Source organism: Salmo trutta, chromosome 14, assembly GCF_901001165.1.
Source record: "Salmo trutta chromosome 14, fSalTru1.1, whole genome shotgun sequence".
NCBI lineage: Eukaryota > Metazoa > Chordata > Actinopteri > Salmoniformes > Salmonidae > Salmo > Salmo trutta.
Window position 1 is genome coordinate 36582121 of NC_042970.1, and position 27532 is coordinate 36609652.

At 45.7% G+C, this 27532-nt stretch overlaps 1 protein-coding gene across 1 annotated transcript in view; it reads right to left on the reverse strand.

Moving 5' to 3' along the window:
• LOC115207949 (arf-GAP with GTPase, ANK repeat and PH domain-containing protein 1) overlaps positions 1 to 25124 on the reverse strand; it is an 85254-nt gene extending 60130 nt beyond the window's left edge. Inside the window, exon 1 of the mRNA XM_029775595.1 lies at positions 24744 to 25124. Coding sequence (XP_029631455.1) covers positions 24744 to 24948 — 205 coding nt within the window. The 5' untranslated portion in view covers positions 24949 to 25124. The remainder of the gene's footprint in view (positions 1 to 24743) is intronic.
• Positions 25125 to 27532: the final 2408 nt, after the last annotated feature.

Here is a 27532-nt window from a genome sequence, read left to right on the forward strand (position 1 = left end):
CTTGGGCGTCCTGGGGTACCAGCCGGCCCTGGCCCCCTGGACCCCGATCCAGACCGTAGCCCCTGTGGTGGACTAGTGGTTCCGGCGCACAGAGGTGGCTTTGGACGCTACCCACGTGAGGCTTCAATGCACCATCTGCCACCAGAAGGAGCAGGCGGACCGCCACCGCAGTGAAGAAACAATATTCCATCCTGATGATCGCTTCTGGTTCTCCACCTGTAACCTCCCGCTCTGCCTGACCTGCTACATCTGAGCCCCTGGTATGTGGGGCCATTCAAAGTCCTCCAGAGGGTCAATGAGGTAACTTACCGATTACAACACCCCAGTAACTAACGGATCTCCCCCTCTTCACGTTTCTCTCCTCAGGCCAGTGGTTCCTGGTCCCCTGGCTGATGCCATCCAGTACCTGGTGGACTGGGAGGGGTACGGTCCAGAGGAGCGGTGTTGGGTTTCGGTGGACGACATTCTAGATCCCAATAGCATCAGAGATTTCTACTTTCGCCGTCTGGACCGGCCCGCTCCGTGGGAAGTCCTCCTGGCCGGCGTCATCCTGTAGCTGAGGGACCATACAGATAATTGTATGTTTGGGGTATAGAGGTAGTCATTAAAAAATAAACACTATTATTGCACACAGAGGGAGTCTTTTGTGACTTGTTATTAAGCAAATGTTTACTCCTGAACGTATTTAGACTTGCCATAACAAAGGGGTTGAATACTTATTGACTCAAGACATTTGAGCTTTTCATTTTTAAATAATTTGTAAAAATGTCTAAAAACATAATTCCACTTTGACATTACTGGGTATAGGCCAGTGACACAAATGTAGGATGCAACACAACAAAATGTGGAAAAAGTCAAGGGGTGTGAATACTTTGAAGGGATTATATACATACAGTACTAGTCAAAAGTTTGGACACATCTATTCATTCAAGGATTTTTCTTTATTTTTATATATTGTAGAATAATAGTGAAGACATAAAAACTATGAAATAATACAAATGGAATCATGTAGTAACCAAAAAGTGTTAAATCAAAATATATTTTATATTCTTCAAAGTAGCCACCCTTTGCCTTGATGACAGCTTAGCACTCTTGGCATTCTCTCAACCAGATTTACCTGGAATGCTTTTCCAACAGTCTTGGAGTTCCCACATTTGCTGAGCACTTGTTGGCTGCTTTTCCTTCACTCAGCGGTCCAACTCATCCCAAACCATCTCAATTGAGTTGAGGTCGGGTGATTGTGGAGGCCAGGTCATCTGATGCAGCACTCCATCACTCTCCTTGGTCAAATAGCCCTTACACAGCCTGGAGGTGTGTTGGGTCATTGTCCTGTTGAAAAACAAATGATACTGCCACTAAGACCAAACCAGATGTGATGGTGTCACAGAAGTCTTCATGAATGGACCAAGGCGCAGCAGGTATGTGAATACTCATGGTTATTTATTACCAAAAAAAGGAGTAGAGCATCCACTTGAAAAACCCAATGACGGTGACAACAGTAGCAGTTTTACAGGCTATACACGCAGTGTAAAAACACATTTCCCCACAACCCCAAAGACAAACACACACACCTATATAGGACTTCCAATCAAAGGCAACTATACACACCTGCCTTCAATTGGAAGTCCCAATCATCAACCCAACATATACAAACACAAACCTGCCACGTCCTGACCCCAAAACTAAAACACTAGCTCCATCTGCTGGTCAGGACGTGACAGTACCCCCCCTCAAGGTGCAGTCCCCGGAATGCACCTACCAACAGAAAAACACCAACAAAAAACCCATAAACAAAAACCCCTAAACAATAAGGGAGGGAAGGGAGGGTGGCTGCCGTCACCGACGGCGCTGTGCTACACCCTCCCTCCCCAACCCACCTATCCTGGAGGTGGCTCCGGTTCTGGCCGTTCCAGGCAGTCGGGCCACTCTGGCAGTTCGGGGCAGTCTGGCCAGTCTGGCAGCTCGGGGCAGTCTGGCAGCTCGGGGCAGTCTGGCAGCTCGGGGAAGTCCGGGCAGTCCGGCAGCTCGGGACAGTCCGGGCAGTCCGGCAGCTCGGGACAGTCCGGGCAGTCCGGCAGCTCGGGGCAGCCCGGCCACTCCGGCAGCTCGGGGCAGCCCGGCCACTCCGGCAGCTCGGGGCAGCCCGGCCACTCCGGCAGCTCGGGGCAGCCCGGCCACTCCGGCAGCTCGGGGCAGCCCGGCCACTCCGGCAGGTCGGGGCAGCCCGGCCACTCCGGCAGCTCGGGGCAGCCCGGCCACTCCGGCAGCTCGGGGCAGCCCGGCCACTCCGGCAGCTCGGGGCAGCCCGGCCACTCCGGCAGCTCGGGGCAGCCCGGCCACTCCGGCAGTTCGGGGCAGTCCGGCCACTCCGGCAGTTCAAGGCAGTCCGGCCACTCCGGCAGTTCAGCGCAGTCCGGCCACTCCGGCAGTTCAGCGCAGTCTGGCCACTCCGGCAGTTCAGCGCAGTCTGGCCACTCCGGCGACTGTTGACTGGCGGGCAGCTCCGACGACTGTTGACTGGCGGGCAGCTCTGACGACTGTTGACTGGCGGGCAGCTCTGACGACTGTTGACTGGCGGGCAGCTCCGACGACTGTTGACTGGCGGGCAGCTCCGACAACTGTTGACTGGCGGGCAGCTCTGACGACTGTTGACTGTCGGGCAGCTCTGGTGATGGTTGACTGGCGGGCAGCTCCGACGACTGTTGACTGGCGGGCAGCTCCGACGGCTGTTGACTGGCGGGCAGCTCCGACGACTGTTGACTGGCGGGCAGCTCCGACGACTGTTGACTGGCGGGCAGCTCCGTCACACAGCCCTTGTGCCCCCCCCTAAAAAATATTGGGGGTGCCTCTCGGTCTCCCAGTCCTTGCCAGCCTTCTTCCGCTGCTTGGTCCTGTGAAGGTGGGGAATTTTGTCACAGAATAAGTCATACTCTTCGGCGAATATGTCGTATGGGAGAGAGAAGGACCAAGGCGCAGCGGAAGTGTGGATACTCATATTTTATTTCCCCAACAAAAAGGAGTAAAGCATCCACCGGAAAACAAAAACCCACGACAACAGCAGCAGCAACAGTTTGCAGGCTTAAAAAACGCAGTGCAAAACACATTTCCCCACAACCCCAAAGACAAACACACACACCTATATAGGACTTCCAATCAAAGGCAACTATACACACCTGCCTTCAATTGGAAGTCCCAATCATCAACCCAACATATACAAAAACAAACCTGCCACGTCCTGACCCCAAAACTAAAACACTAGCTCCATCTGCTGGTCAGGACGTGACAGATGGCATATCGCTGCAGAATGCTGTGGTAGCCATGCTGGTTAAGTGTTGCTTTAATTCTAAATAAATCATAGACAGTGTCACTAGCAAGCACCTCCTCCTCCATGCTTCACGGTGGGAACCACACATGCAGAGATCATCCGTTCACCAACTCTGCGTCTCACAAAGACACGGCGGTTGGAACCAAAAATCTAAAATTTGGACTCATCAGACCAGAAGGACAGATTTTCACCGGTCTAATGTCCATTGCTCATGTTTCTTGGCCCAAGCAGGTCTCATCTTATTGGTGTACTTTAGTAGTGGTTTCTTTGCAGCAATTCGACCATGAAGGCCTGATTCACGTAGTCTCCTCTGAACAGTTGATGTTGAGATGTGTCTGTTACTTGAAATCTGTGAAGCATTTATCTGGGCTGCAATTTCTGAGGCTGGTAACTCTAATGAACTTATCCTCTGCAGCAGGAGATAACTCTGGGTCATCCTTTCCTGTGGCGGTCCTCATGAGAGCCAGTGTCATCATCGCGCTTGATGGTTTTTGCAACTGCACTTGAAGAAACTTTCAAAGTTCTTGAAATTTTCTGGATTGACTGAGCTTCATGTCTTGAAGTAATGATGGACTGTCGTTTCTCTTTGCTTATTTGAGCTTTTCTTGCCATAATATGGACTTGGTATTTTACCAAATAGGGCTATCTTCTGTATACCATCACACACACGCGTTACAAGACAAGTGATTGGCTCAAACACATTAGGAATAAAATAAATTCCACAAATTGCTTAACAAGGCACTCATGTTAATTGAAATGCATTCCAGGTGACTACTTCATGAAGCTGGTTGAGAGAATGCCAAGAGTGTGCAAAGCTGTCATCAAGGCAAAGGGTGGCTACTTTGAAGAATCTCAAATATATTTTGATTTGTTTTAACACTTTTTTGGTTACTACATGATTCCATCATTCCATCATAGTTTTGATGTCTTCACTATTATTCTACAATGTAGAAAATAGTAAAAATAAAGAAAAACCCTGGAATGAGTAGGTGTGTCCAAACTTTTGACTGGTACTGTATGTTTGCTGTTACACTTTTCAAAACAATCAATGTTCTGTTTAGTATGTTATTTGTCCAAAACGAATTACCTATGTAAATATGTCATTTGCAGTAAAAATAATATAAATAAATCAAATGTCTGGTGATCCTTACTTTTTGAAGTTAGGAGCACCAGTGCTACCAATTAAAAAAGTGAATTATTTATATTGTTATTATTGACTGATGTACTGCATTGTTGCGGGAGCTAGCACATAATAATTTCGCTGCACATTTTATACCTGCTGTATACTGTGCATTTGAAAATGTAAAATTTGACACACACACACACACACACACACACACACACACACACACACACACGTGGTTCTGTTGAGTGTAAGGTACAGTACTTGAATGGTAAAGCATGCAAAAAACTATTTGTTAACAAAATAGATCAAAAATCCATTGAACACAACAATCAAGTGCAAACTGCACATCAAAGTTCAAAGAACTCATGAGACAAACAATCCAAACATTCCACTGAGGGGTGACGAAGCCATTGTTGTCATTCTTCTTTTATGCTGTTGTGACATTTATCAAGGCAACCACCAAGAAAGACTGCATTCCCTTTCCACTGGGGACCACGGCCCTGTGCCTTCCAACACACCATCTGCATAACTAAAATGCTGCTCTGGAGAGCCACACCACCACTCTAGTTTTGCTAATCTGATAGTTGACATGTTCTGCTTTCTGGTGTAATCGCCGGCACCAGAGTACATTCATTTTGGCCTGAGGTGTGACCTCTTTCTTAAAGGGACACATTTATATTTCTCCAGTTCTGGAATGGAGGCTAGGCCCGGCTGTGTGACAAGGGCATTATGTGATCCTTCCATAGAGGAATTAAATCAACATTTAGCCTCCCCGGCCACATCATAATGACGATTAACATCCTCCTCCCATAAAGGGTGTGGGCGGTGTGTGTGTGTGTGTGTGTATGCAATGTTAAGTAGACAGGGGGTTGGGTGGGACTTAGGAGACCCCTATGCAGGCAATCAGAAATTGGGCACATGCACATACAGAACTAATAACACTTGACTCGTCCGCAATACAAATGGAATAATGGAAAACACATAAATGAGTGTGTAGAAATTATGTGCATACACGCCTTACACACAGACACTGCAGAATGAAACACACACACACACACACACACAGAGAGAGAGAGAGAGGGTGAGTGGGTTCAGAAATCGAATCAGAGCTCTTGAGAGAAGATCCGGGGTGTTTCAAATTGTCCTAATTGCCTAGTAACAGCAAAATATGAGATCTGCAATAACACAAAGAACGCAACTAGATGAGACTGACAAGTCTGCATCTGAATGATTAGGACTGGAGATAAGGATATCATCTAACTGCCACACCAGTGGAGAGAAGCCAGGTGGTGTGATGCAGTGAGCTGTGATCTCGGTCTCTTCCTCTGTGTCTCATAGAGATGGTGTTGAAGGTGAATAGTGTCCCTAACGAGGAGTGATACCTGCTGTGAGGAAAGGCTAACTGACAACACAAGGTGGAGGGACAGAAAAGATGAGATAGGATAGACGTTAGACGGGGGGCGGGAGAGCATTTTTGAGGTGCTTGATTTAGGTTAAGTCCAGGGAGTGGTACTTGAGGAGACACTGTAAAAGTGTGTGATAAAATAAACATTGTGGGAGTAAGGCGAATTTTGAATTGTAAATTAAGTAGAGTACAGGGGAGGGAGAAAGCTGTACCAGTACATGCTATGTCTGTCTCCTTGAGGAAGGAAGTGGCTTTGCAGAGAGACAGAGGAAATAGGGCCAACGATGACGAGTCTCGCTGCCATGAAAACGTCTCAAGGGGCACGCTATTGGTAACCACAACGTGCATAAATGCACAATCAACCTGATTGCTCATTATATTGTCACGATTGTTAGTTCAGGGCATAGAGGTTTGTTTGACGTTAGATTCAGATACAATATTTGAATAGTAAATCCAACAACATCCTCTACCACATTTACAGTTTTACAGTTAGTAGAATTAAAGTAAACACGGGACTGGTACAGTTGAAGTCGGAAATTTGCATTCACCTTAGCCAAATACATTTAAACTCAGTTTTTCACAATTCCTGACATTTAATCCTAGTAAAAATTCCCTGTCTTAGGTGGCATCTTAGGTGGCACTTTATTTTAAGAATGTGAAATGTCAGAATAATAGTAGAGAGAATTATTTATTTCAGCATTAATTTCTTTCATCACATTCCCAGTCTGTCAGAAGTTTGCATACACTCAATTAGTATTTGGTAGCATTGCCATAAAATTGTTTAACTTGGGTCAAACGTTTTGTGTAGCCTTCCACAAGCTCCCCACAATAAGTTGGGTGAATTTTGGCCCATTCCTCCTGACAGAGCTGGTGTAATGGAGTCAGGTTTGTAGGCCTCCTTGCTCATACACGCTTTTTCAGTTCTGCCCACAAATTTTCTATAGGATTGAGGTCAGGGCTTTGTGATGGCCACTCCAATACCTTGACTTTGTTGTCCTTAAGCCATTTTGCCACAACTTTGGAAGTATGCATGGGGTCATTGTCCATTTGGAAGACCCATTTGTGACCAAGCTTTAACTTCCTGGGTGATGTCTTGAGATGTTGCTTCAATATATCTACATAATTGTCCTCCCTCATGATGCCATCTATTTTGTGAAGTGCACCAGTCCTTCCTGCAGCAAAGCACCCCAACAACATGATGCTGCCACCCCCGTGCTTCACGGTTGGGATGGTGTCTTCAGCTTGCAAGCCTCCCCCTTATTCCTCCAAACATAACGATGGTCATTATGGCCAAAAAGTTCTATTTTTGTTTCATCAGACCAGATGACATTTCTCCAAAAAGTACAATCTTTGTCACCATGTGCAGTTGCATGGCGGTGGCTATGTGCAAAGGGTGGTTATTTGAAGAATCTCAAATATATTTTGATTTGTTTAACACTTGTTTGGTTACTACATGATTCCATAAGTGTTATTTCATGGTGTTGATGTCTTCACTATTACTCTACAATGTAGAAAATAGTAAAAATAAAGAAAAATCCTTGAATGTGTAGGTGTTCTAAAACTTTTGACCGGTAGTGTGTGCTGTTTTACGGGATCCTGACTAATTCTGTTAAATGTGAGTGTATGTATGTATATATAACAGAATTAGTCTGGAGCCCATAAAACAGCGCCATCTTTCATAACATACAGCATTGCGGTATGTATCGTCCAATCGCAGAGCGGATACAAATCACGTGGTCTGTTAATGTTGCATCTAGACGTTCCGCTAGAACGGAAGAGCGTTGCGCGAAATACAAAAACCTCAAAAATGCAATAATTTCAATTTTTCAAACATACGACTATTTTACACCATTTTAAAGATAAGACTCTCGTTAATCTAACCACATTGTCCGATTTCAAAAAGGCTTTACAGCGAAAGCAAAACATTAGATTATGTTAGGAGAGTACATATCCAAAAATAATCACACAGCCATTTTCCAAGCAAGCATATATGTCACAAAAACCCAAAACACAGCTAAATGAAGCACTAACCTTTGACGATCTTCATCAGATGACACTCCTAGGACATTATGTTATATAATACATAGATGTTTTGTTCAATCAAGTTCATATTTATATCAAAAAACAGCGTTTTACATTGGCGTGTGATGCTCAGAAAATGTATTCCCACCGAAAACTTCCGGTGAATTTACTAAATTGCTCATCATAAACGTTGACAAAATACATAACAATTATTTAAAAAATTATAGATACAGAACTCCTTTGTGCAATCGCTATGTCAGATTTTAAAATAGCTTTTCGGCGTAAGCACATTTTGCAATATTCTGAGTACATAGCTCAGCCATCACGATGAGCTATTCAGACACCCACCAAGTTCGGGGCTCACTAAACTCAGAATTAGTATTAGAAAAATTGGATTACCTTTGCTGATCTTCGTCAGAATGCACTCCCAAGACTACTACTTCCACAAGAAATGTTGTTTTTGTTCCAAATAATCCATAGTTATGTCCAAATACCTCCGTTTTGTTCGTGCGTTCAGGTCACTATCCAAAGGTTAACGCGCGAGCGCAATTCGAGACAAAAAAATCGAAATATTCCATTACCGTACTTAGAAGCATGTCAAACGCTGTTTAAAATCTATTTTTATAGTATTTTTCTCGTAAAATAGAGATAATATTCCAACCGGACAATAGTGTATTCATTCAAAGAGGAAAAGAAAAAACAGCGTGGTCGCGTGAAAGCGCATATCCAATCTCTTTGTCACCAGGCAGACCACTGAGAAACTGAGCTACTATACTCTGCCCAGAGACAGGAGACGCCTCAATCCGCTTTCTGAAGGCTTTAGAGAGCCAATGGAAGCCTTAGAAAGTGCTACGTAACCCCACAGATACTGTAGTTTCGATAGAGAATCAAAAGAAGAACTACAAATTCTCAGACAGGCCACTTCCTGCTTGGAATTTTCTCAGGTTTTTGCCTGCCATATGAGTTCTGTTATACTCACAGACACCATTCAAACAGTTTTAGAAACTTCAGAGTGTTTTCTATCCAAATCTACTAATAATATGCATATTCTCGTTTCTGGGAAAGAGTAGTAACCACTTTAAATCAATAACGTTTTTTCATCCGGCCGTGAAAATACTGCCCCCTATCCCAAAGAAGTTAACGAACACACGATGTCAATCGATAGCTGCCTTATCGTCCAATCACAGAGCAGATACAAGTCACAAGTCATGTGATCTGCTAACAGATCACGTGACTTGTATCTGCTCTGTGATTGGACAATACAGACCGCGAGGCTCATGGTTAGCTTTGGTTTTGGTGCTCGATTTCTCAACACAAAGGTTGAAACATTCATAACCGACAGGCACTACATCAACATAGAATTGTTTTGCAATCTTGGTCTAAGTTACACAGCAATATTGCAATGAAATCACCACGGATTTTGAGGATTGAGAATCCACATCTGGAACCCCTGGTTGCAGTCCTATTCTAAAATCTTTGTCTGAATGCAACATATTGAAATGTAATTAGGGTCCCCTGGGAAACACTGACCAACACTTTAGTTCCTACCCTGTCATAACTCCTACCTGGCTTTTTCATTTGCTGTCATGCCAAACAACAATACCATAGAATTAGAATAATCATTATATGTCTATGCTTCCAACAGTTCACCCAAGTGTTGATCTATATTGCAAGTCAAATTGCAATATTTGGTTTGAAATCTTAATTATATTTTTTTGCCCACATTGTGCAGCCCTACTAACCTGAAAACTTTACCACTATATCCTAACATTTGGTGGCACAGAAAGAAAGGAAAATGTATATATTATTCACTAGATGTGTTTCAAAAGTAAGTTGAATTCATATAGGCACAATGTAGGCTACATCTCAATCAATTAAAACATTTATTTTTCTTGTGGTCTTACATTTTATGTGGGGCTCCTAACTTTTCTAAGTAAGGAGCACCAGTGCTACCAATGAAGCATGTTAATTTAGAACCCTGCACACAGAAGGTAGCAATAAAAGTTGCAAAGACATACTGTAGATGATGCTAGATATGAGGTGTTGTCTGCATTACTTGAAGGAACATGAATGTCTGTCAACACCTCTGCAAATAGCGTTACATCTCTCTCTCTCTCAATCCGTTTGCTCTCATGTTAGTCTGAAAAAAGAAAGGCTAGTATGTATTGCTCTATGACTACTGGGTGTGCACAGGAGTGAAGCATTTTGGGTGAAGGTAAGCTAAGCAGTGAGATGGGATATAGGAATTACACTTTCTCAGCAGAAGTGAGGAGACAATGAGATAAAGAGAGAATTAGTGTTCAGACAAGCCTGGGTCCTTCGATTTCTCTTAGTCAAAATAGCATCCCTCAAGGATGAACTATAAATAGAGCGTATCAGTTGATTCTTTGAAGCTGCGCTTCAAGTTCCTAACAGATATTGATAAAGCGTAACAACTACACGTCTCAATGCTTCATATTTATGATATATTGTATGAGCATCCATATGAGGGTATGACTATTGGGCGTGCATATTGCGTATGCATTTGACTGTATAATATAAATCTATACTTCCTTCCTTCCCTTTCGGTCAGTTTCTTCCTTAAGTCGATTTAATGGCTCGTCTGTGAATTTTTTTTTGAAAATGTCTAAAACACCATTTTCCACCACCATGCTAGGGTGGCTAATGCTACTTCCTGATGTTGCGGTGGGAGTTCAGCCGTGGTAAACAACATCACACGATGTGCAACATCTAGAAGATGTCAGAAAATGGTGATGGAAAATGTTGTTTTATTAAGACAGTACGCATATTTTCTGTGTTCTTTTCCACCGACGAGCCATTAAATCGAGTTAAGGAGGAAACTGACGCTTTTGCAGCCTGAATGGAGGATATTTTATGTATGAGCCGGTCCATGGGGAACACAATCATATTGCCGGCTGAATAAATTGAAGTCATGCCGCGTTCAAAACAACTGGGAACTCGGAAATCTCAGACTTCCAACTTCAGTGCGTTCAAGACAACTGGGAACTTTTTTGCTTTGAGTGGGAAAAATTGTTTTGAACGGTCATTCAACAAACTCGGAATTCCAAATTGGAAACTCAAGCATCTTTCTAGAGGGCCTACTTTCTGACCTGAAGATCACTGACGTCATGATTTGACCTTGGTACTTTCAAGACAACTGGGAACTCCATCAGACATTAAAGATGCACTATGCAGAAATCGCTCTGCCATTTTATAGTTAGCCTTATTTCAGTTTGTGACAAAACAAGCTAGTGTAGAGAATCATTATACCATCTAAACCACAGTGAAATACCTTTTCCATAACCAAAATTATTGTATTTTCAGCTGTTTGAAGCTGGTGTACAAAGCCGAAAATAAAAGACGCAAAAACAAAACTTAAAAACGGGAAGCATAGCAATAGCGCAAATAGAACAGATATACCGCTTCTTAGACTTGCTTTCAATGAGAATAACAAAACTACAACCAGTGCTTGACTTGGACTGAAATTGGTTCCGGTACTCATTATTTGGGTGCTGGCACTGTTTATATTTAGGTGCAGGAGCTCAACAATAATTTTTAGATAATATTCTATAAGAGGAACAGGAGCTATAGCAGTAGAAAATTTGAGGTCCCAGTACTCAGCTCCGGTGAGCTCCTGTCCAAGTCAAGCAATGTCTATAACTCACATTTCTATGTGAATTTTGTTGATTGACCATAAAGTTACATATTGCAGCTTTAAAGTCAGATGTAAGACGACCAACGACATAAAAGGAATAATAGCGTCTGGTTGGGCTATCCTTGGATTTGAGTTTAGTCGGTTAGGCCAGTGGTTCCTAAACTGTGGGGCGAGGGGTAGGCAGGGGGGGGGTGCGGGGGTCGTCCCAAGAGAATTCTCTCCAGTTATAGTCACAGCCGTGTATATTCCTCCTCAAGCCAATACCACTACGGCCCTCAAGGAACTACACTGGACTTTGTGCAAACTGGAAACCGCATTTATTGTAGCTGGGGATTTTAATTTAAAGCAAATTTGTGGAAAATGCTACCGAATTTCTATCAACACATTGCCTGTAGTACTCGCACTTCTAAAACTCTACCATTGTTACTCTCCCTTCCGGGATGGCGCAAAGGCCTTCCACCGCCCTCTATTAGGAAAATCAGATCACGACTCCATTCTGCTCCTCCCTTCCTATAGGCAGAAGCTCAAACAGGAATTACCCGTGCTAAGGTCTATTCAAAGCTGGTCTGACCAATCGGAATTCATGCTTCAAGATTGTTTTGACCACGCGGACTGAGATATGCTCCGGGGTGCCTCTGAAAATAACATTGACGTATACACGGACACAGTGACTGAGTTCATCAGGAAGTGTTTAGGTGATGTTGCTCCCACTGTGACTATGAAAACCTACCCAAACCATAAAGCCGTGGACAGATGGCAGCATTCGCGCAAAACTGAAAGCGCAAACCACCGCATTTAACCACTGCAAGATTACTGGGAATATGGTTGAATACAAAGTGTAGTTATTCCCCCCGTAAGGTAATCAAACAGGAAAAATGTCAGTAGAGACAAAGTGGAGTCGCAATTCAAAGGCTCAGACACGAGACATATGTAGCAGGGTCTACAGACAATTACGGACTACGAAGGGAAAACCAGCCACGTCGCAGACACCAAGGTCTTGCTCCCGGAAAACCTAAACACCTTTTTTGCATGCTTTGAGGATAACACAGTGCTACCGACGCAGCTCGCTCCCAAGGACTGTGGGCTCTCGTTCTCCATGGCCGACATGAGTAATACATTTAAACGTGTTAACACTCTGGAGTGTTTATGGACATATTCAATCTCTCCCGATCCCAGTCGGATGTCCCCACTTGCTTTAAAATGTCCACCATCGTTCCTGTACCCAATAAAGCCAAGGTAACTGAACTAAATAACTATCGCCCGGGAGCACTCACTTCGGTCATCATGAAGTACTTTGAGAGGCTAGTTAAGGATCACATCACCTCCACCTCAAAACATAGACCCACTTCAATTTGCATACCGCCTCAATAGATCCACAGACGATGCAATTGCCATGCAATTGCCACACTGCCCTATCCCACCTGGACAAGAGAAATACCTACAGTTGAAGTCGGAAGTTTACATACACTTAAGTTGGAGTCATTATAACTTGTTTTTCGACCACTCCACACATTTCTTGTTAACAAACTATAGTTTTGGGAAGTCGGTGAGGACATCTACTTTGTGCATGACACAAGTCATTTTTCCAAAAATTGTTTACAGACAGATTATTTCACTTATAATTCACTGTATCACAATTCCAGTGGGTCAGATGTTTACATACACTAAGTTGACTGTGCCTTTAAACAGCTTGGAAATTCCAGAAAATTATGACATGGCTTTAGAAGCTTCTGATAGGCTAATTGACATAATTTGAGTCAATTGGAAGTGTACCTGTGGATGTATTTCAAGGCCTACCTTCGAACTCAGTGCCTCTTTACTTGACATCATGAGAAAATCAAAAGAAATCAGCCAAGACCTCAGAAAAAACATTGTAGACCTCCACAAGTCTGGTTCATCCTTGGGAGCAATTTCCAAATGCCTGAAGGTACCACATTCATCTGTACAAACAATAGTACGCAAGTATAAACACCATGGGACCACGCAGCCATCATACCGCTCAGGAAGGAGACGCGTTCTGTCTCCTAGAGATGAACGTACTTTGGTGCGAAAAGTGCAAATCAACCCCAGAACAACAGCAAATGACCTTGTGAAGATGCTGGAGGAAACAGGTACAAAAGTATCTATATCCACAGTAAAACGAGTCCTATATCGCCATAACCTGAAAAGCCGCTCAGCAAGGAAGAAGCCACTGCTCCAAAACCGCCATAAAAAGCCAGACTACAGTTTGCAACTGCACATGGGGACAAAGATCATACTTTTTGGAGAAATGTCCTCTGGTCTGATGAAACAAAAATAGAACTGTTTGGCCATAATGACCATCGTTATGTTTGGAGGAAAAAGGGTGACGCTTGCAAACCGAAGAACACCACCCCAACTGTGAAGGACGGGGGAAGCAGCATCATGTTGTGGGGGTGATTTGCTGCAGGAGGGACTGGTGCACTTCACAAAATAGATGGCATCATGAGGGAGGGCAATTATGTGGATATATTGAAGCAACATCTCAAGACATCAGTCAGGAAGTTAAAGCTTGGTCGCAAATGGGTCTTCCAAATGGACAATGACCCCAAGCATACTTCCAAAGTTGTGGCAAAATGGCTTAAGGACAACAAAGTCAAAGTATTGGAGTGGCCATCACAAAGCCCTGACCTCAATCCTGTAGAAAATATGTGGGCAGAACTGAAAAAGTGTGTTCAAGCAAGGAGGTCTACAAACCTGATTCAGTTACAACAGCTCTGTCAGGAGGTATGGGCCAAAATTCACCCAACTTACTGTGGGAAGCTTGTGGAAGGCTACCCAAAATGTTTGACCCAAGTTAAACAATTTAAAGGCAATGCTACCAAATACTAATTGAGTGTATGTAAACTTCTGACAGACTGGGAATGTGATGAAAGAAATGAATGCTGAAATAAATAATTCTCTCTACTATTATTCTAACATTTCACATTCTTAAAATAAAATGGTGATCCTAACTGACCTAAGACAGGGAATTTTTACTAGGATTAAATGTCAGGAATTGTGAAAAACTGAGTTTAAATGTATTTTGCTAAGGTGTATGTAAACTTCCGACTTCAACTGTATGTAAGATTGCTGTTCATTCACTATAGCTCAGCATTCAACAGCATAGCACCCTCCAAGCTCATCATTCAGACCCACGGGGCCCTGGGTCTGAACCCCACTGTGCAACTGGTTCCTGCACTTCCTGACAGGCCGCCACCAGGTGGTGAAGGTAGGAAACAACACCTCCCTACGCTGATCCTCAACACAGGGGCCCCAGAAGGGTGCGTGCTCAGCCCCCTCCTGTACTCCCTGTTCACCCATGACTGCGTGGCCACACACGCCTCCAACTCAATCATCAAGTTTGCAGACGACATAATAGGTAGTATGCCTGATTACCAACAATGACGAGAAAGCCTAGAGGGAGTAGATGAGGGCCCTCGTGGAGTGCTGCCAGGAAAATAACCTCTCCCTCAACAAAACGAAAGAGATGTTTGTGGACTTCGGGAGACGGCAGAGGGAGCACACCAACATCCACAGGACCGCAGTAGAGAAGGTGAAAAGCTTCAAGTTCCTCGGCGTACACATCACTGACAATCTGAAATGGTCTACACACACACAGACAGCGTGGTGAAGAAGGTACAACAGCGCCTCTTCAACCTCAGGAGGCTGAATAAATTTGTCTTGGCCCCTAAGACCCTCACAAACTTTTAAAGATGCACAATTGAGAGCATCCTGTCGGGCTGTATCACTGCCTGGTACAGCAACTGCATCACCCACAACCGTAGGCCTCTCCAGAGGGTGGTACAGTCTGCCCAACGGATCACCGGGGACACACTGCCTGCCATCCAGGACACCTACAGCACCCGATGTCACAGGAAGGCTAAAAAGATCATCAAGGGGGGGGGGCTAAATTAGTAAATAATGGTTACTTCTCAGAAATTATTGAGCTTTTAAGAGGAGTAAAACAATGGCCAATGAAATGCTAGCTATTTAAAATGTATCCAACAAGATAATCAATGGTTAAGAAATCCAGGGCATAAAAACATAAGTGTCAATGTATGCTGATGACTCTAGTCTGCAATCAGGATCCCTGCACAGTCTCATTGAAAATCTTGATCACTTTTCTAGCCTCTCTGGATTAAAATCGAATTATTACAAGTGTACCATATTACGTATTGGATTGTTTAAAAAAAGAGTGTTTACACTACCTTGTAGTTTACCAATAAAATGGGTAAGTATGTGAATACTTGGTAGTCACATCTCAAAAAATATAAATAAACTTACCACAATCAATTTCAATAGAAAGTTAACAAAAATAGATAAGATTCTACAACCACGGAGAGGTAAATACTAGTCTATTTATGGAAAAATCACATTGATTAACTCTTTGTTCCTATCACAGTTTACTTACTTACTAATGGCACTGCCTACTCCAGACGACTCGTTTTTTTAATTCATATGAGCAAAAAATATTTAATTTTATTTGGAATGCTAAGCCAGACAAAATTAAACGTTCCTATTTATATAATGAATGTGAGTTTGGAGGGCAAAAATTATTAAATATTATAGCTTTAAAACCTCTCACTAAAAGCTTCACGCATACATAAGTTATACTTAAACCCAAAATGGTTCTCCAGTAATTATCAAGAAAGGCTCATCCTTTGTAAAAAAAATTGCCTTTATACAGATTACAACTTCTCATTTCCGACGAATTGAAAATGAAATTTTGTTTAAAGTATTGCCTTTTCTTAAAAAAGTAATTCAAAGCTGGTTACAATTTCAGTTTTATCCTCCAGAAAAGATAGAACAAATATTACAACATATGTTATGGTTAAACTCAAATATACTGATTAATAAATAAAAAATCTTTATGGATTTTTAACATTTTTATTGTATTATATTTATTAATAATATTATGAATAGAAACGGAGGAGTTGTCACATATGCAACTATCAAAAATATATGGGAATATCTGCTCAAACCAAATTTACAACCAACTGATTGCAGCATTACCACAAAACTGGAGGAGGCAAGTGGAAAAGGGAGAAGGTAGGGAACTTGTTTGCCTGCCATATATTAAAAGACACAAATTGTCTGAAAGGAACTGGCATAAATAGAAAAACATACCAGTTTCATTTGAGGACAAAAATGTTAAACAGCTGTGCCATACTGTAAGGTGTGCGTACTGGCGGCAGAGAAGTCAGACGCAGGAGAGCAAAAACTGTGTTTCCAACGGCGCAGTTTAATAATAAAAACCCACCGGAAAACAGAACAATAAATAAATGGGTACAAAACCCGACGCACACCAGACATAACGTGCACAAGCACTTACAATAAACAATACCGGACAAGGACATGGGGGGAACAGAGGGTTAAATACACAACATGTAATTGATGGAATTGAAACCAGGTGTGTGGGAAGACAAGACAAAACAAATGGAAAATTAGAGGTGGATCGGCGATGGCTAGAAGACCGGTGACGTCGACCGCCGAACGTCGCCCGAACAAGGAGAGGGACTGACTTCGGAGGAAGTCGTGATACATACAGGTAGCAAAATAAATGGGAAGAGATATTCGATGTACCAATTCCATGACACATGGTTTATGAACTGGTACAAAAAAACACTAGATTCAACACTTCAAGTGTTTCAATATAAATTATTATCTAAAAATTCTTGCCACCAACAGAATTCTATATATGGGGCATACAACAATCTCAGCTCTGTAGATTTTGCTGAGAAGAGACAGAATCAATAGAAAATGTATTCTGGTATTGCCCCTATGTAGCTTGTTTCTGGTCACAGGTTCAGGAATGGTAAAAAAAAAAAAGAAGTCACAACATGCACGTAAAATTAACCTTACAAATAGCAGTGTTGGGCGATTTGGAAAGAATAGTCAGTCAATAAATAATATAATAATACTCGTAGGAAAGGTTTTCATCTATAGCTCACAATCTGTGGATACTATATGATTAGAATGGTTAAAAAAATTATGGAAAACATCACAGCTAAATTGAAAAATATATGGAACATGGAAACCTATGGTGATAGGTGGGATGGGCTGAGAGTGGCTGAGGGTTGGGATTAAAGAACTTATGTTTGGTAATGTATTATTATGTGACTGCTTTATATAAAAGTACCATGTATGTAAAAGTGTACGTAAAATGTGTATGTAAAATTAGATTTGATACCTATTTATACTTGTCAGAAATGTCCAGATCAACTAGACCAGGTTTCTCCGATCAAATAGCCTAACCTAAATGGCACTAAATCAAATTTGATAAAAATGCTGTCATGTTAACAGAACACCATATCCTAAAAGCAGGACAGGTCAAAGTAAAATAGACAATACGGAATGGACAATCACAACTGTTGTGTAGGAGTTTCACCCCATTGTCATGATCAGTTGTTTAAAGTTGATCATAGCGAAAAATAAAATACTTCTGCATTTCCCGCTGTGTAAACACATTGCAAATAGGCTCACGATAACTCCTGATAAAGTTGGGTAAATTATATTGTAACGACCCGGTATTGTGTTCTGTGTTCGTGGGTGTGTTATGGTTCCCATGGCTACTAGCAGGGGTTGAATGTGTCAGGACAGAGGGAAAGGGTGGGGGGTATGATGGGTAATCCCGCGGGATTTGGAAATGCATAAATAGGGATTACTGTCTCATCTCTTTCTCTCTTTCTGTTCGGGCCTTGATCTCTTCTTATGGGGGTGACCCTTAACCCGACATGGTGTAATTGTGTACGTTCGGTATTTAGCGGCGTGGGCTGTGGCCACAACAATAGCCCAGTTTAGGAATAAACCTGTGTTCTAACCTGCACACCTGAAGTCCGTCTCTTTTCCTTTTATGACCCAGCCGGGTCATTACATTGGTGTCAGAAGTGCTTTCGAACTACGGGATCGAGAATAGGCGAGTTAGCTGTTCAGTATAGGCCGGGTTGGATTTAGCGTAACTCGCATCTACGGTCATGATGCTTGGGGCGAGGCAGAAAATTAAGGAAGAGTCGGACAAAGTGTCCGTTGTGGGCTCGGGGGTACCCGGTCGGGAGGGTCGGGCGGCGACAGCCATAGATGAGCTGGAGAGCCACATGGCGGGAGTTAAATTGTCAGTCAGCAAGATGGCAGAACTGGCGGGTTTTCCTTCACTCCGCTCGAGAGCAGACGTCACGGCGACGGGGATATCGACGTCACCGGGTGCGGAAATGGCGGGGCCTGCGTATGTAAACAGAGATGGCGGCGGCCTATTGCCATTAGCCACGGTAGCGGCTAAACTACCAAAGTTCAATGGACAAGGTAAATGGGAAGTTTTTTTCACTCAATTCGAGTTGTTGGCTGCAGCCGGGAGGTGGTCTGACGAGACGAAAGCGTTACAGCTTGCCCTGAGCCTGGCAGAGGAGGCGTCGGAATGCCTGTTAACGCTAGCCCCGGACGAGAGGGGCGACTACGGTGCGCTAGTGGAGGCATTGGGGGGCCGTTTCGGCAGCGACGCGCAGCCCAACATGCTGCGGATTGAACTGAGTAACAAAAAGAGACTTCAGGGGGAATCATTAAAGGCGTTGGCAAGTGGTATTCTGAGCCTGACCAGGCGGGCTTATGCAACTATGCCGATTGGGGTGCAAGACGAGCTGGCACGGGACAGTTTTATTAGAGCGCTCTCTTCCACCGAACTGGGTAAGCATGTTCAGATGGCGGACCCACCATCTCTGCGGGCTGCAGTGGAGATAGCCAGGAAGAGGGAGCTGATCTGGGGGGAGGGAGTGAGAGTGGAAGTCGCCAGTCAACCAGAGGTGAGAGCAGCGGTGGCTGGGGTGCCAGGGGTCACGAAACCAGAGTGGGCCGACGAGTTGTGCGGGCTAGTCAAGACTGCTTCGCTTGTCATGGAGAGGGGCTCCAGGCAGCGTCGCAGTGTCAGCTCAACTCCTATTGTATGCTGGGGTTGTGGCCAGCCTGGCCACATTCAGCGGGAGTGTGGCAGATTACCCCGTCACCAGGGAAACGACGGCGGGTTCTCGCGCAGGGGGCAGCGCGGACCCACCCCCCCGCCCCCAAACCCACTGTAAGCAAAAGAGGTACCCAGCAGCGCAGACAAGAGGGTGGGGACCTGCTCCCCCAGGGTGTAGCTGCCGCCGTGTTTCCTAGTCCGGTAGTTGTGGTGGGACGTACCACCGTTGGGGACTTCTGTAATGTCATCGTCAAGGTGGAGGGGGTGGAATGTTTGGCCCTGGTCGACACGGGCTCTACAGTAACCCTGGTGAGACCAGACATACTACCTGTTGGGGTGCGGGTGGAGCCGACCCTTGTCCAGCTACGGACTGTCACGGGGGAGCTAGCCCCCATGTTAGGGAAGTGTCAGCTATCTGTGACTGTGGGGGGGAGAACTGTGGGGTGTCCGGCATGGGTAGCAGCGGTGCAGGACCCCTGTATACTGGGAATGGACTTTTTGAAAAACTGTGGGGCTCAGTTGGACTTAGCGTCGGGCACTTTGAGGCTGTCGGGGGGGCCCACAGTGGGAATGTCGACTTCGGGAGGGCCAGCAGGGGGCAGGGCTGTCCCTCCGTCTTCCTCCAAGCTTGCAGAAACTCCACCGGTCATCCCGGCTGCTCCCTTGGTCGTTGTGCCATTCCAGCAGCTGTCTCCGGCGGCGACGGCCTTCACTCCCCATCATGGTGCAAGCACAGGCAGCTCAGTAGCCCAAAACACACTGGCTCCTTCACCCCATCAGCCCGACGGGGGGAAGGAGGAAGCTATAGACGCCGTTGAGGCTGTGTGGCTGAAGAACTGTCAGGGTCTGGATGAGGGACAACAGAGACAGTTAAAGCAGCTGCTGTTGGACTTTAAAGATAGCTTCGCTTGGGGGGAAGATGAGGTAGGACAAACGCACCTAGTTCAGCACGAAATAGACACTGGGGACGCCCGACCCATTAAAATTCGGCCCCGTCGTATTCCCCTTGCCAGGAGGGAAGCAGCAGACACAGCTATTGTTGACATGTTGCGGGCTGATTTCATTGAGCCATCAGATAGCCCATGGTCCGCGCCGGTCGTCATGGTGCCTAAGAAAGGGGGTAAACTTAGGTTTTGTGTTGACTACAGGGGCCTAAATTCTATCACCACTAAAGACTCTTATCCCCTACCGAGGATTGATGAGTCGCTAGACCACGTGAGAGGGTCCTCGTGGTTCTCCTCCCTTGATCTGCGCAGTGGCTACTGGCAGGTGCCCCTCTCGCCAGGGGCACGTGAAAAAACGGCCTTCTCCACAGATAGGGGCCATTGGCAGTTCAAGGTGCTGTGCTTCGGGCTCTGTAATGCTCCTGCCACCTTTGAGAGGCTCATGGACAGAGTGCTGGCGGGGGTTCCGAGAGACGAGTGTGTTGTGTACCTAGACGACATATTGGTGCACGGCACATCGTTTGAGGGGGCACTGGGGGCAATTCGGCGAGTGTTGGAGAGGATCTCGGGGGCAGGGCTAAAATTGCATCCGGGAAAGTGCCATTTTATGCAAAGGGAGGTGGCGTTCCTGGGGCATCAGCTGGGTGGTGAGGGCATCAGTACGATGCCAGACAAGGTAGAGGCTGTGAGGGGGTGGCCAGTTCCAGGGGGGAAAAAAGAGGTTAAGAGCTTCCTGGGGCTGGCATCCTACTATCGTAGGTTTGTGAAGGGGTTTGCGGGGGTGGCGGCTCCTTTGAACCACCTTCTCAAGGAGGACACTGTTTTTCAGTGGACCGAAGAGCACCAGCGGGCGTTTGAGGCCCTCAAACGTGCCCTGATGGAGGCTCCTGTCCTGGCCTCACCAGACCCGAACCGTCCGTTCATCCTGGACACCGACGCAAGCAATGAGGGTTTGGGGGCTGTGCTGGCTCAGCGTGGTCCTGATGGGGAACACGTAGTAGCTTATTACAGCAGAACTTTTGATAAGGCTGAGAAACGCTACTGCGTGACAAGGAGAGAGCTTTTGGCTGTCGTGGCAGCAGTACGCCATTTCAAGTACTACCTGGGGGGCCTGCCGTTTGTGGTCCGGACGGATCACTCCGCCCTGCAGTGGCTTCTCTCCTTCAAGGAGCCAGAGGGTCAGATTGCCCGCTGGCTGGAGGAGCTGCAACCCTACGACTTCCAGGTGGAGCACAGAGCCGGCCTTCGCCACAGCAATGCAGACGCCTTGTCCCGCCGCCCGTGTGCTGAGGATGGCTGTGGGTACTGCGCCAAACGGGTGGAGCGAGAGAGAGAACTGTGCAGGGAGGAGGGAGTCACCGCCACGGTGAGTCAGCTGAGGGTGACAGAGTGCCGAGAGCTTGAGGCTGTGGACGTTGGGGAGTGGAGGCGTCGCCAGGAGGAGGACACAGAGCTGCGTCCTGTGCTGCGGTGGGTGGAAGAGAGAAGACGACCGCCGTGGGGGGAAGTAGCCCCTCTATCACCAGTCACCAAGGGTCTGTGGGCTAAATTCACAGTCCTTAGAGTGGCTGAGGGAGTCCTCCAGAGGGGGTGGAAAAAGCCAGCGACTGGAGAAATTACGTGGCAGGTAGTGGTGCCCAAAAGGCTGCAGGGGAGCGTGTTACAGCAGCTTCACGGGGGAGTTGGCGCAGGGCATTTTGGGGTCTCCAAAACGTTAAAGCGCGTGCGTAAAGGCTTCTATTGGGCCAGGCACAGGAGGGATGTTGAGGACTTTTGTAGGCAGTGCGACGAGTGTGCTGCTAAAAAAGGACCTCCAGGTCAGTCACACGCCCTCCTACAACAATTCCCAGTAGGGGAGCCCATGGAGAGACTGGGGGTAGACATAGTGGGGCCGTTTCCAACCACAGACAGCGGTAACAGGTGGATTCTAACCGCTATGGACTACTTCACCAAGTGGCCGGAGGCTTACGCTCTCCCAGACCAGGAGGCAGCGACAGTAGCTGATGCGTTGGTGGGGGGAATAATCAGTCGGTTTGGGGTGCCACAGTCTATTCACAGCGACCAGGGGAGAAACTTCGAGTCACGGGTGTTCTCAGAGTTGTGTAGACGGTTAGGCGCGGAGAAGACGCGCACTACGCCACTTCACCCCCAGAGTGATGGGCTGGTGGAAAGATTTAACAGAACGTTAGCACAGCAGCTGGCCATCGTTACCTCAAAACACCAGAGAGATTGGGACACCCACTTACCGTTTATTCTTATGGCATGTAGGTCGGCTGTTCAAGAATCGACTGCGTGCTCCCCAGCGCTACTAATGTTAGGTCGTGAGTTGCGCACCCCAGCCGAACTGACGTTTGGTCACCCTCCTGATAATGACGACGGGGTTTTGCCTGGCCCGAACTATGTGTGTCGTCTGCAGAACCGGTTAGAAGCGGCTCACACCTTCGCAAGAGAGCAACTCGAGAACGCAGGGGTCCGCCAAAAGCGCCACTACGACTCGCGCGCTAGGGGGAGGCACTTTGGAGCGGGAGAATGTGTGTGGCTTCACAACCCCACGCGCAAGAAGGGGCGGTGCCCAAAGCTGGACAGTGCATGGGTGGGGCCGTGTCTGGTGATAGAGAGAGTGGGGGAGGTGACGTACCGGGTGGAGGTCCCCCCACGGAGCAGGAAGGTGGTGGTCCACCGGGACCGATTGGCACCCTACAGAGGGAGGAAAACGATAGGAAATGGGAGTGAGGTCTCTGATGTGAGCCCACGGGAACAGTCTAACGAGGAGACTCTAGCGCAACCTGAGCCTGGGATGGGGGCTGCTTCTTCAGAGGGCGCTGGAAATGACATTGGGGCAGATGAGTGTTCTGGGGGTTCACCGGTGAGAGCCACGGGGAGGCCCAAGAGACTGATGCGACCTCCGGGTCGTTTTAAGGATTTTGTTGTGTAACCCTAGGGGCTAGGGTTTAGAAAGGGGGGGGCTATGTAACGACCCGGTATTGTGTTCTGTGTTCGTGGGTGTGTTATGGTTCCCATGGCTACTAGCAGGGGTTGAATGTGTCAGGACAGAGGGAAAGGGTGGGGGGTATGATGGGTAATCCCGCGGGATTTGGAAATGCATAAATAGGGATTACTGTCTCATCTCTTTCTCTCTTTCTGTTCGGGCCTTGATCTCTTCTTATGGGGGTGACCCTTAACCCGACATGGTGTAATTGTGTACGTTCGGTATTTAGCGGCGTGGGCTGTGGCCACAACAATAGCCCAGTTTAGGAATAAACCTGTGTTCTAACCTGCACACCTGAAGTCCGTCTCTTTTCCTTTTATGACCCAGCCGGGTCATTACAATATTAAATAACCAAATTGATTAGTCACAGGAATTAAGACTAATAAAGCCAATGCAATGGCCTGTTTTACAAATGGTGGGCCTATAACATGGATTAGCATTGATAAAATTCCATTGTGGCAGACATGGTAGGCTATACCCAAGTATGCACGAGCCAACGTCTTTTTTTGGTCCTGTCCGGATATCGTTTATTGGTGTTTTATAAACGGTAGGCAACAAAACATTGATGGGCATTCATAAAATTCAATTTCAGACAACACTGTAGGCTACACCTCAGTAAGCATGTACCGATGCCTACACCTTTTGGACGTCTTTTTTTGTTGCAGTTCCGTACCGGCGTTGATTTCCACCGACATTGGTTTTTGTTCCGGTCCAGACCAAATCTGAACCAATCAGACGTCTATTTTTGGTTCAGATTTTGTCCTGTCTGACCAGCCTTGATTCGGCCCAAACATAGACGTCTACAAATGACTTATTTTCAACTTTTATTCAGAACCGAAAATGAACCCGATTTCAACATCTGGAAAATATGTACTTTCAACGTCCTGAAAATATGCCTTTTCAACATCCTGAAAAATAAGTATTTTAAACATACGGAAAATAGATTTTCACCTTTCATTCAGAACGTAAATTGATCTTAACTTAAACGTCTGAAAAAGACACGTTTTAGAAGTCATTTCAAGTAATTTTGCTTACTGGGACTATTTTAGTTTTGCTGGGGGCGCAGGACGTTCTCCAGTGCTTGAAGGGGGACCCGAGTGAAAATGTTTGGGAACCCTTGGACTAGGCTAAAGGGACATATATAGCCTATCAAGTTGCCAGCACTTTGAAATTACGTTTTAAAGTGGTGTATTTTAATTACAGGTAGGCTATCATTTGATTTGAATGAAAATGCGCCCACTATTTGTAGGTTGTCAGGACAACTCCTTGCATGATAAACGGTTGGGAGCCAAAGGCAGGCCATGGGGCTAGGCCTATTGAATTGCTTACCTTGGATGCTGTGAAGGTGAACGTTTAAACCAGAGCGAAGCTGTAGGTCGTCTACTCTCTCCAACTGCTTAAAAAGTTTGGCAAAGTTGTTCTTTACAGTTTCATGGCGCCGTACCTCGGTCCGAATTGCATTGGAAAGCGCTAACTTGTTGCTGCTGTTCATATTGACACCTGTCTCTGGTGAATACATGCGCGAGATTGACATTCGTTATCCATCTGCGCGCACTTCTCCAAACAGTTCAACCAAAGCTAATCGAACCTATGTATACAGTTTAAGAGCTTCTTTCTGCAAAGTAGCCTACATCATCAATCAAAAAATACTTTATTCATTTGAGCAAATTTCTTGTTCCGTTTGTGCCTGACAACGTCTACTTCCTTGTTTTAAAGAGCTGCAAGAAGAATGCTGATGAGTCGGTCTCGTTTTGTCCTCTGAAAAAATATGACACCTCATAGAGACAGTGTTTCCCACTGGCCACAGACGTCAGTTCAACGTCTAATTTTGATGTACATTTGGTTGAGTAGTGAAATCCCCCCCCCTCCCCCCCAAAATCACTATGTCATTGGACTTAGTTAAAATCTGGGTGAAAAAAATACGAAATGTCTTTGTTGTTGACTTTTTGCCAATCCAATCTGTTTTCCACGTTGATTCAACATCATCACTTATTTTGGGGGTTTTAAATTACGTGGAAACAACTTTGATTCAACCAGTCTTTTCACAGCGGGTTGTGTGTGTTTTTGTAGCAATACAAGTGAAGTACACCCTACATTTATTTGGACATTGAAGTGAAAAGTTTCATTTGTCTCAATACTCCAGAATGATGGATTTGAGATCAAATGTTTTATATTAGGAGAAAGTACAGAATGTCACCTTTTATTTGAGGGTATTTTCATACATATCCGATTCAGTGTTTAGAAACTAATGCGCTTTATATACTGTATCTAGTCCACCAATTTGAAGGTGTTATAGGCAATTATACAAATTCACTATTCCAACCTTTCAATGATTACATCAAGCATGTGACTACAAACTTGTTGGATGCATTTGCAGTTTGTTTTGGTTGTGTTTAGAATTATTTTGGGCGTAATATAAATGAATCTTAAATAATTTTTACGGTAAATAAGAATAGGATATGTTTCTGAACACTTACATTTTACACCCCATGACAAAATGTATAGAGTTGCAGGAAATAAGCTTTAAGAGGTGTGTAAACAGTTTTTGTCATGAACAGTCATGGCCGGCCAACTCATTAGGCAGGATTAGGCGGGTTCTTATGGCGGCAGATCGACGAGGGTGGCATTTTCTGAACTAAACTGGCCAAGACGCACCTCAAACAACAACACCTAAAACCTCACTTAATTCTGCCCAAAAACAATGAACATTTTTCTCAACCAGTGGCATATGGGCTTTTTAGGTGAGTGCTGATGTCACCCTTTGATACACAGTGCCCACTTTGTCAAGGCAGAGGCGCAAAATATTTTGCTTGTCCCTTCCCAGCGCGCCTCTGCAGGGTGCGCTGGGAATGAGGGGACCCCGATGTATGATATTTATGCCTCTGTAACTTTCTCAATCATCATTATTCCCGATTCATTCATGATTACCTGTAATCATGGTAGCGTCCACATAAATCTAGAAGTGTTCAAAAACATATTCTATTCTTATTTACTGTAACGCCCTGGCCATAGAGAGGGTTTTTTTTGTTCTTTATTTTGGTTAGGCCAGGGTGTTACATTGGGTGGGCGTTCTATGTTCTTTTTCTATGTTTTTGTATTTCTTTGTTTTGGGCCGTGTGTGGCTCCCAATCAGGCACAGCTGAAGTTCGTTGTTGTTGATTGGGAGTCACACATAAGTGCATGTTTTTCCGTTGGGGTTTTGTGGGTAATTGTTTCTGTCATTGTGTTTCACCTGACAGGACTGTTTGGCTGTCGGTTTTCCTTGTTTTTGTTTGTATTGTGTTCTTCCTTAATTAAATATGATGAACACTACCTCCGCTGTGTTTTGGTCCACTCTCTACGATGACAGTCGTGACAGAATTACCCACCAAACAAGGACCAAGCAGCGGAGGAAGGAGCAGCACCAGGAGAGCAGCATGATGGACTCATGGACGTGGGAACAAATACTGGACGGAGAGGGCCCATGGACTCAGGCTGGGGAGTATCGCCTCCCGCAGTGGGAGATCGAAGCGGCGAGAGCGGAGAGGCGATGGTATGAGGAGAGAGAGCGCAACAGGCACTAGAGGCAGCCCCAAGATTATTTTGGGGGGGGACACACGGGACAGTCGGCGGTGCCGAGGTCGGAACCAGAGCCAGTCGGGTTGACGTTGGAGGTGAGCGAAGGGTGCAAAGCAGAGACAGTGAAGGAGTTGATGGGGAGATTGGAGGAGAGAGAGATGAGAGACCTGCTGGTTTGGTGCATAAGGCACGGCATTCGCCCTACGGAGCGTGTCAGTGAATTGATGTCACCTGAGTCAGTTCTCCATACTCGTCCTGAGGTGCGTGCTGGCCGTCTGTTGAAGACTGTGCCTGCGCCCAGAAACAGGCCTCCTGCATGTCTTCCCAGCCCTGCACGTCCTGTGCCTACGCCCAGAAACAGGCCTCCTGCATGTCTTCCCATCCTGGTTAAGCCTGTGCCTCCTCCTCGGACCAGGCCTCCAGTGGGTCTCCCCATCCTGGTCAGTCCTGTGCCTCCTCCTAGGACCAGGCCACCAGTGGGTCTCCCCATCCTGGTTTGTCCTGTGCCTGCTCCACAGACCAGGCCTCCAGTGGGTCTCCCCATCCTGGTCTGTCCTGTG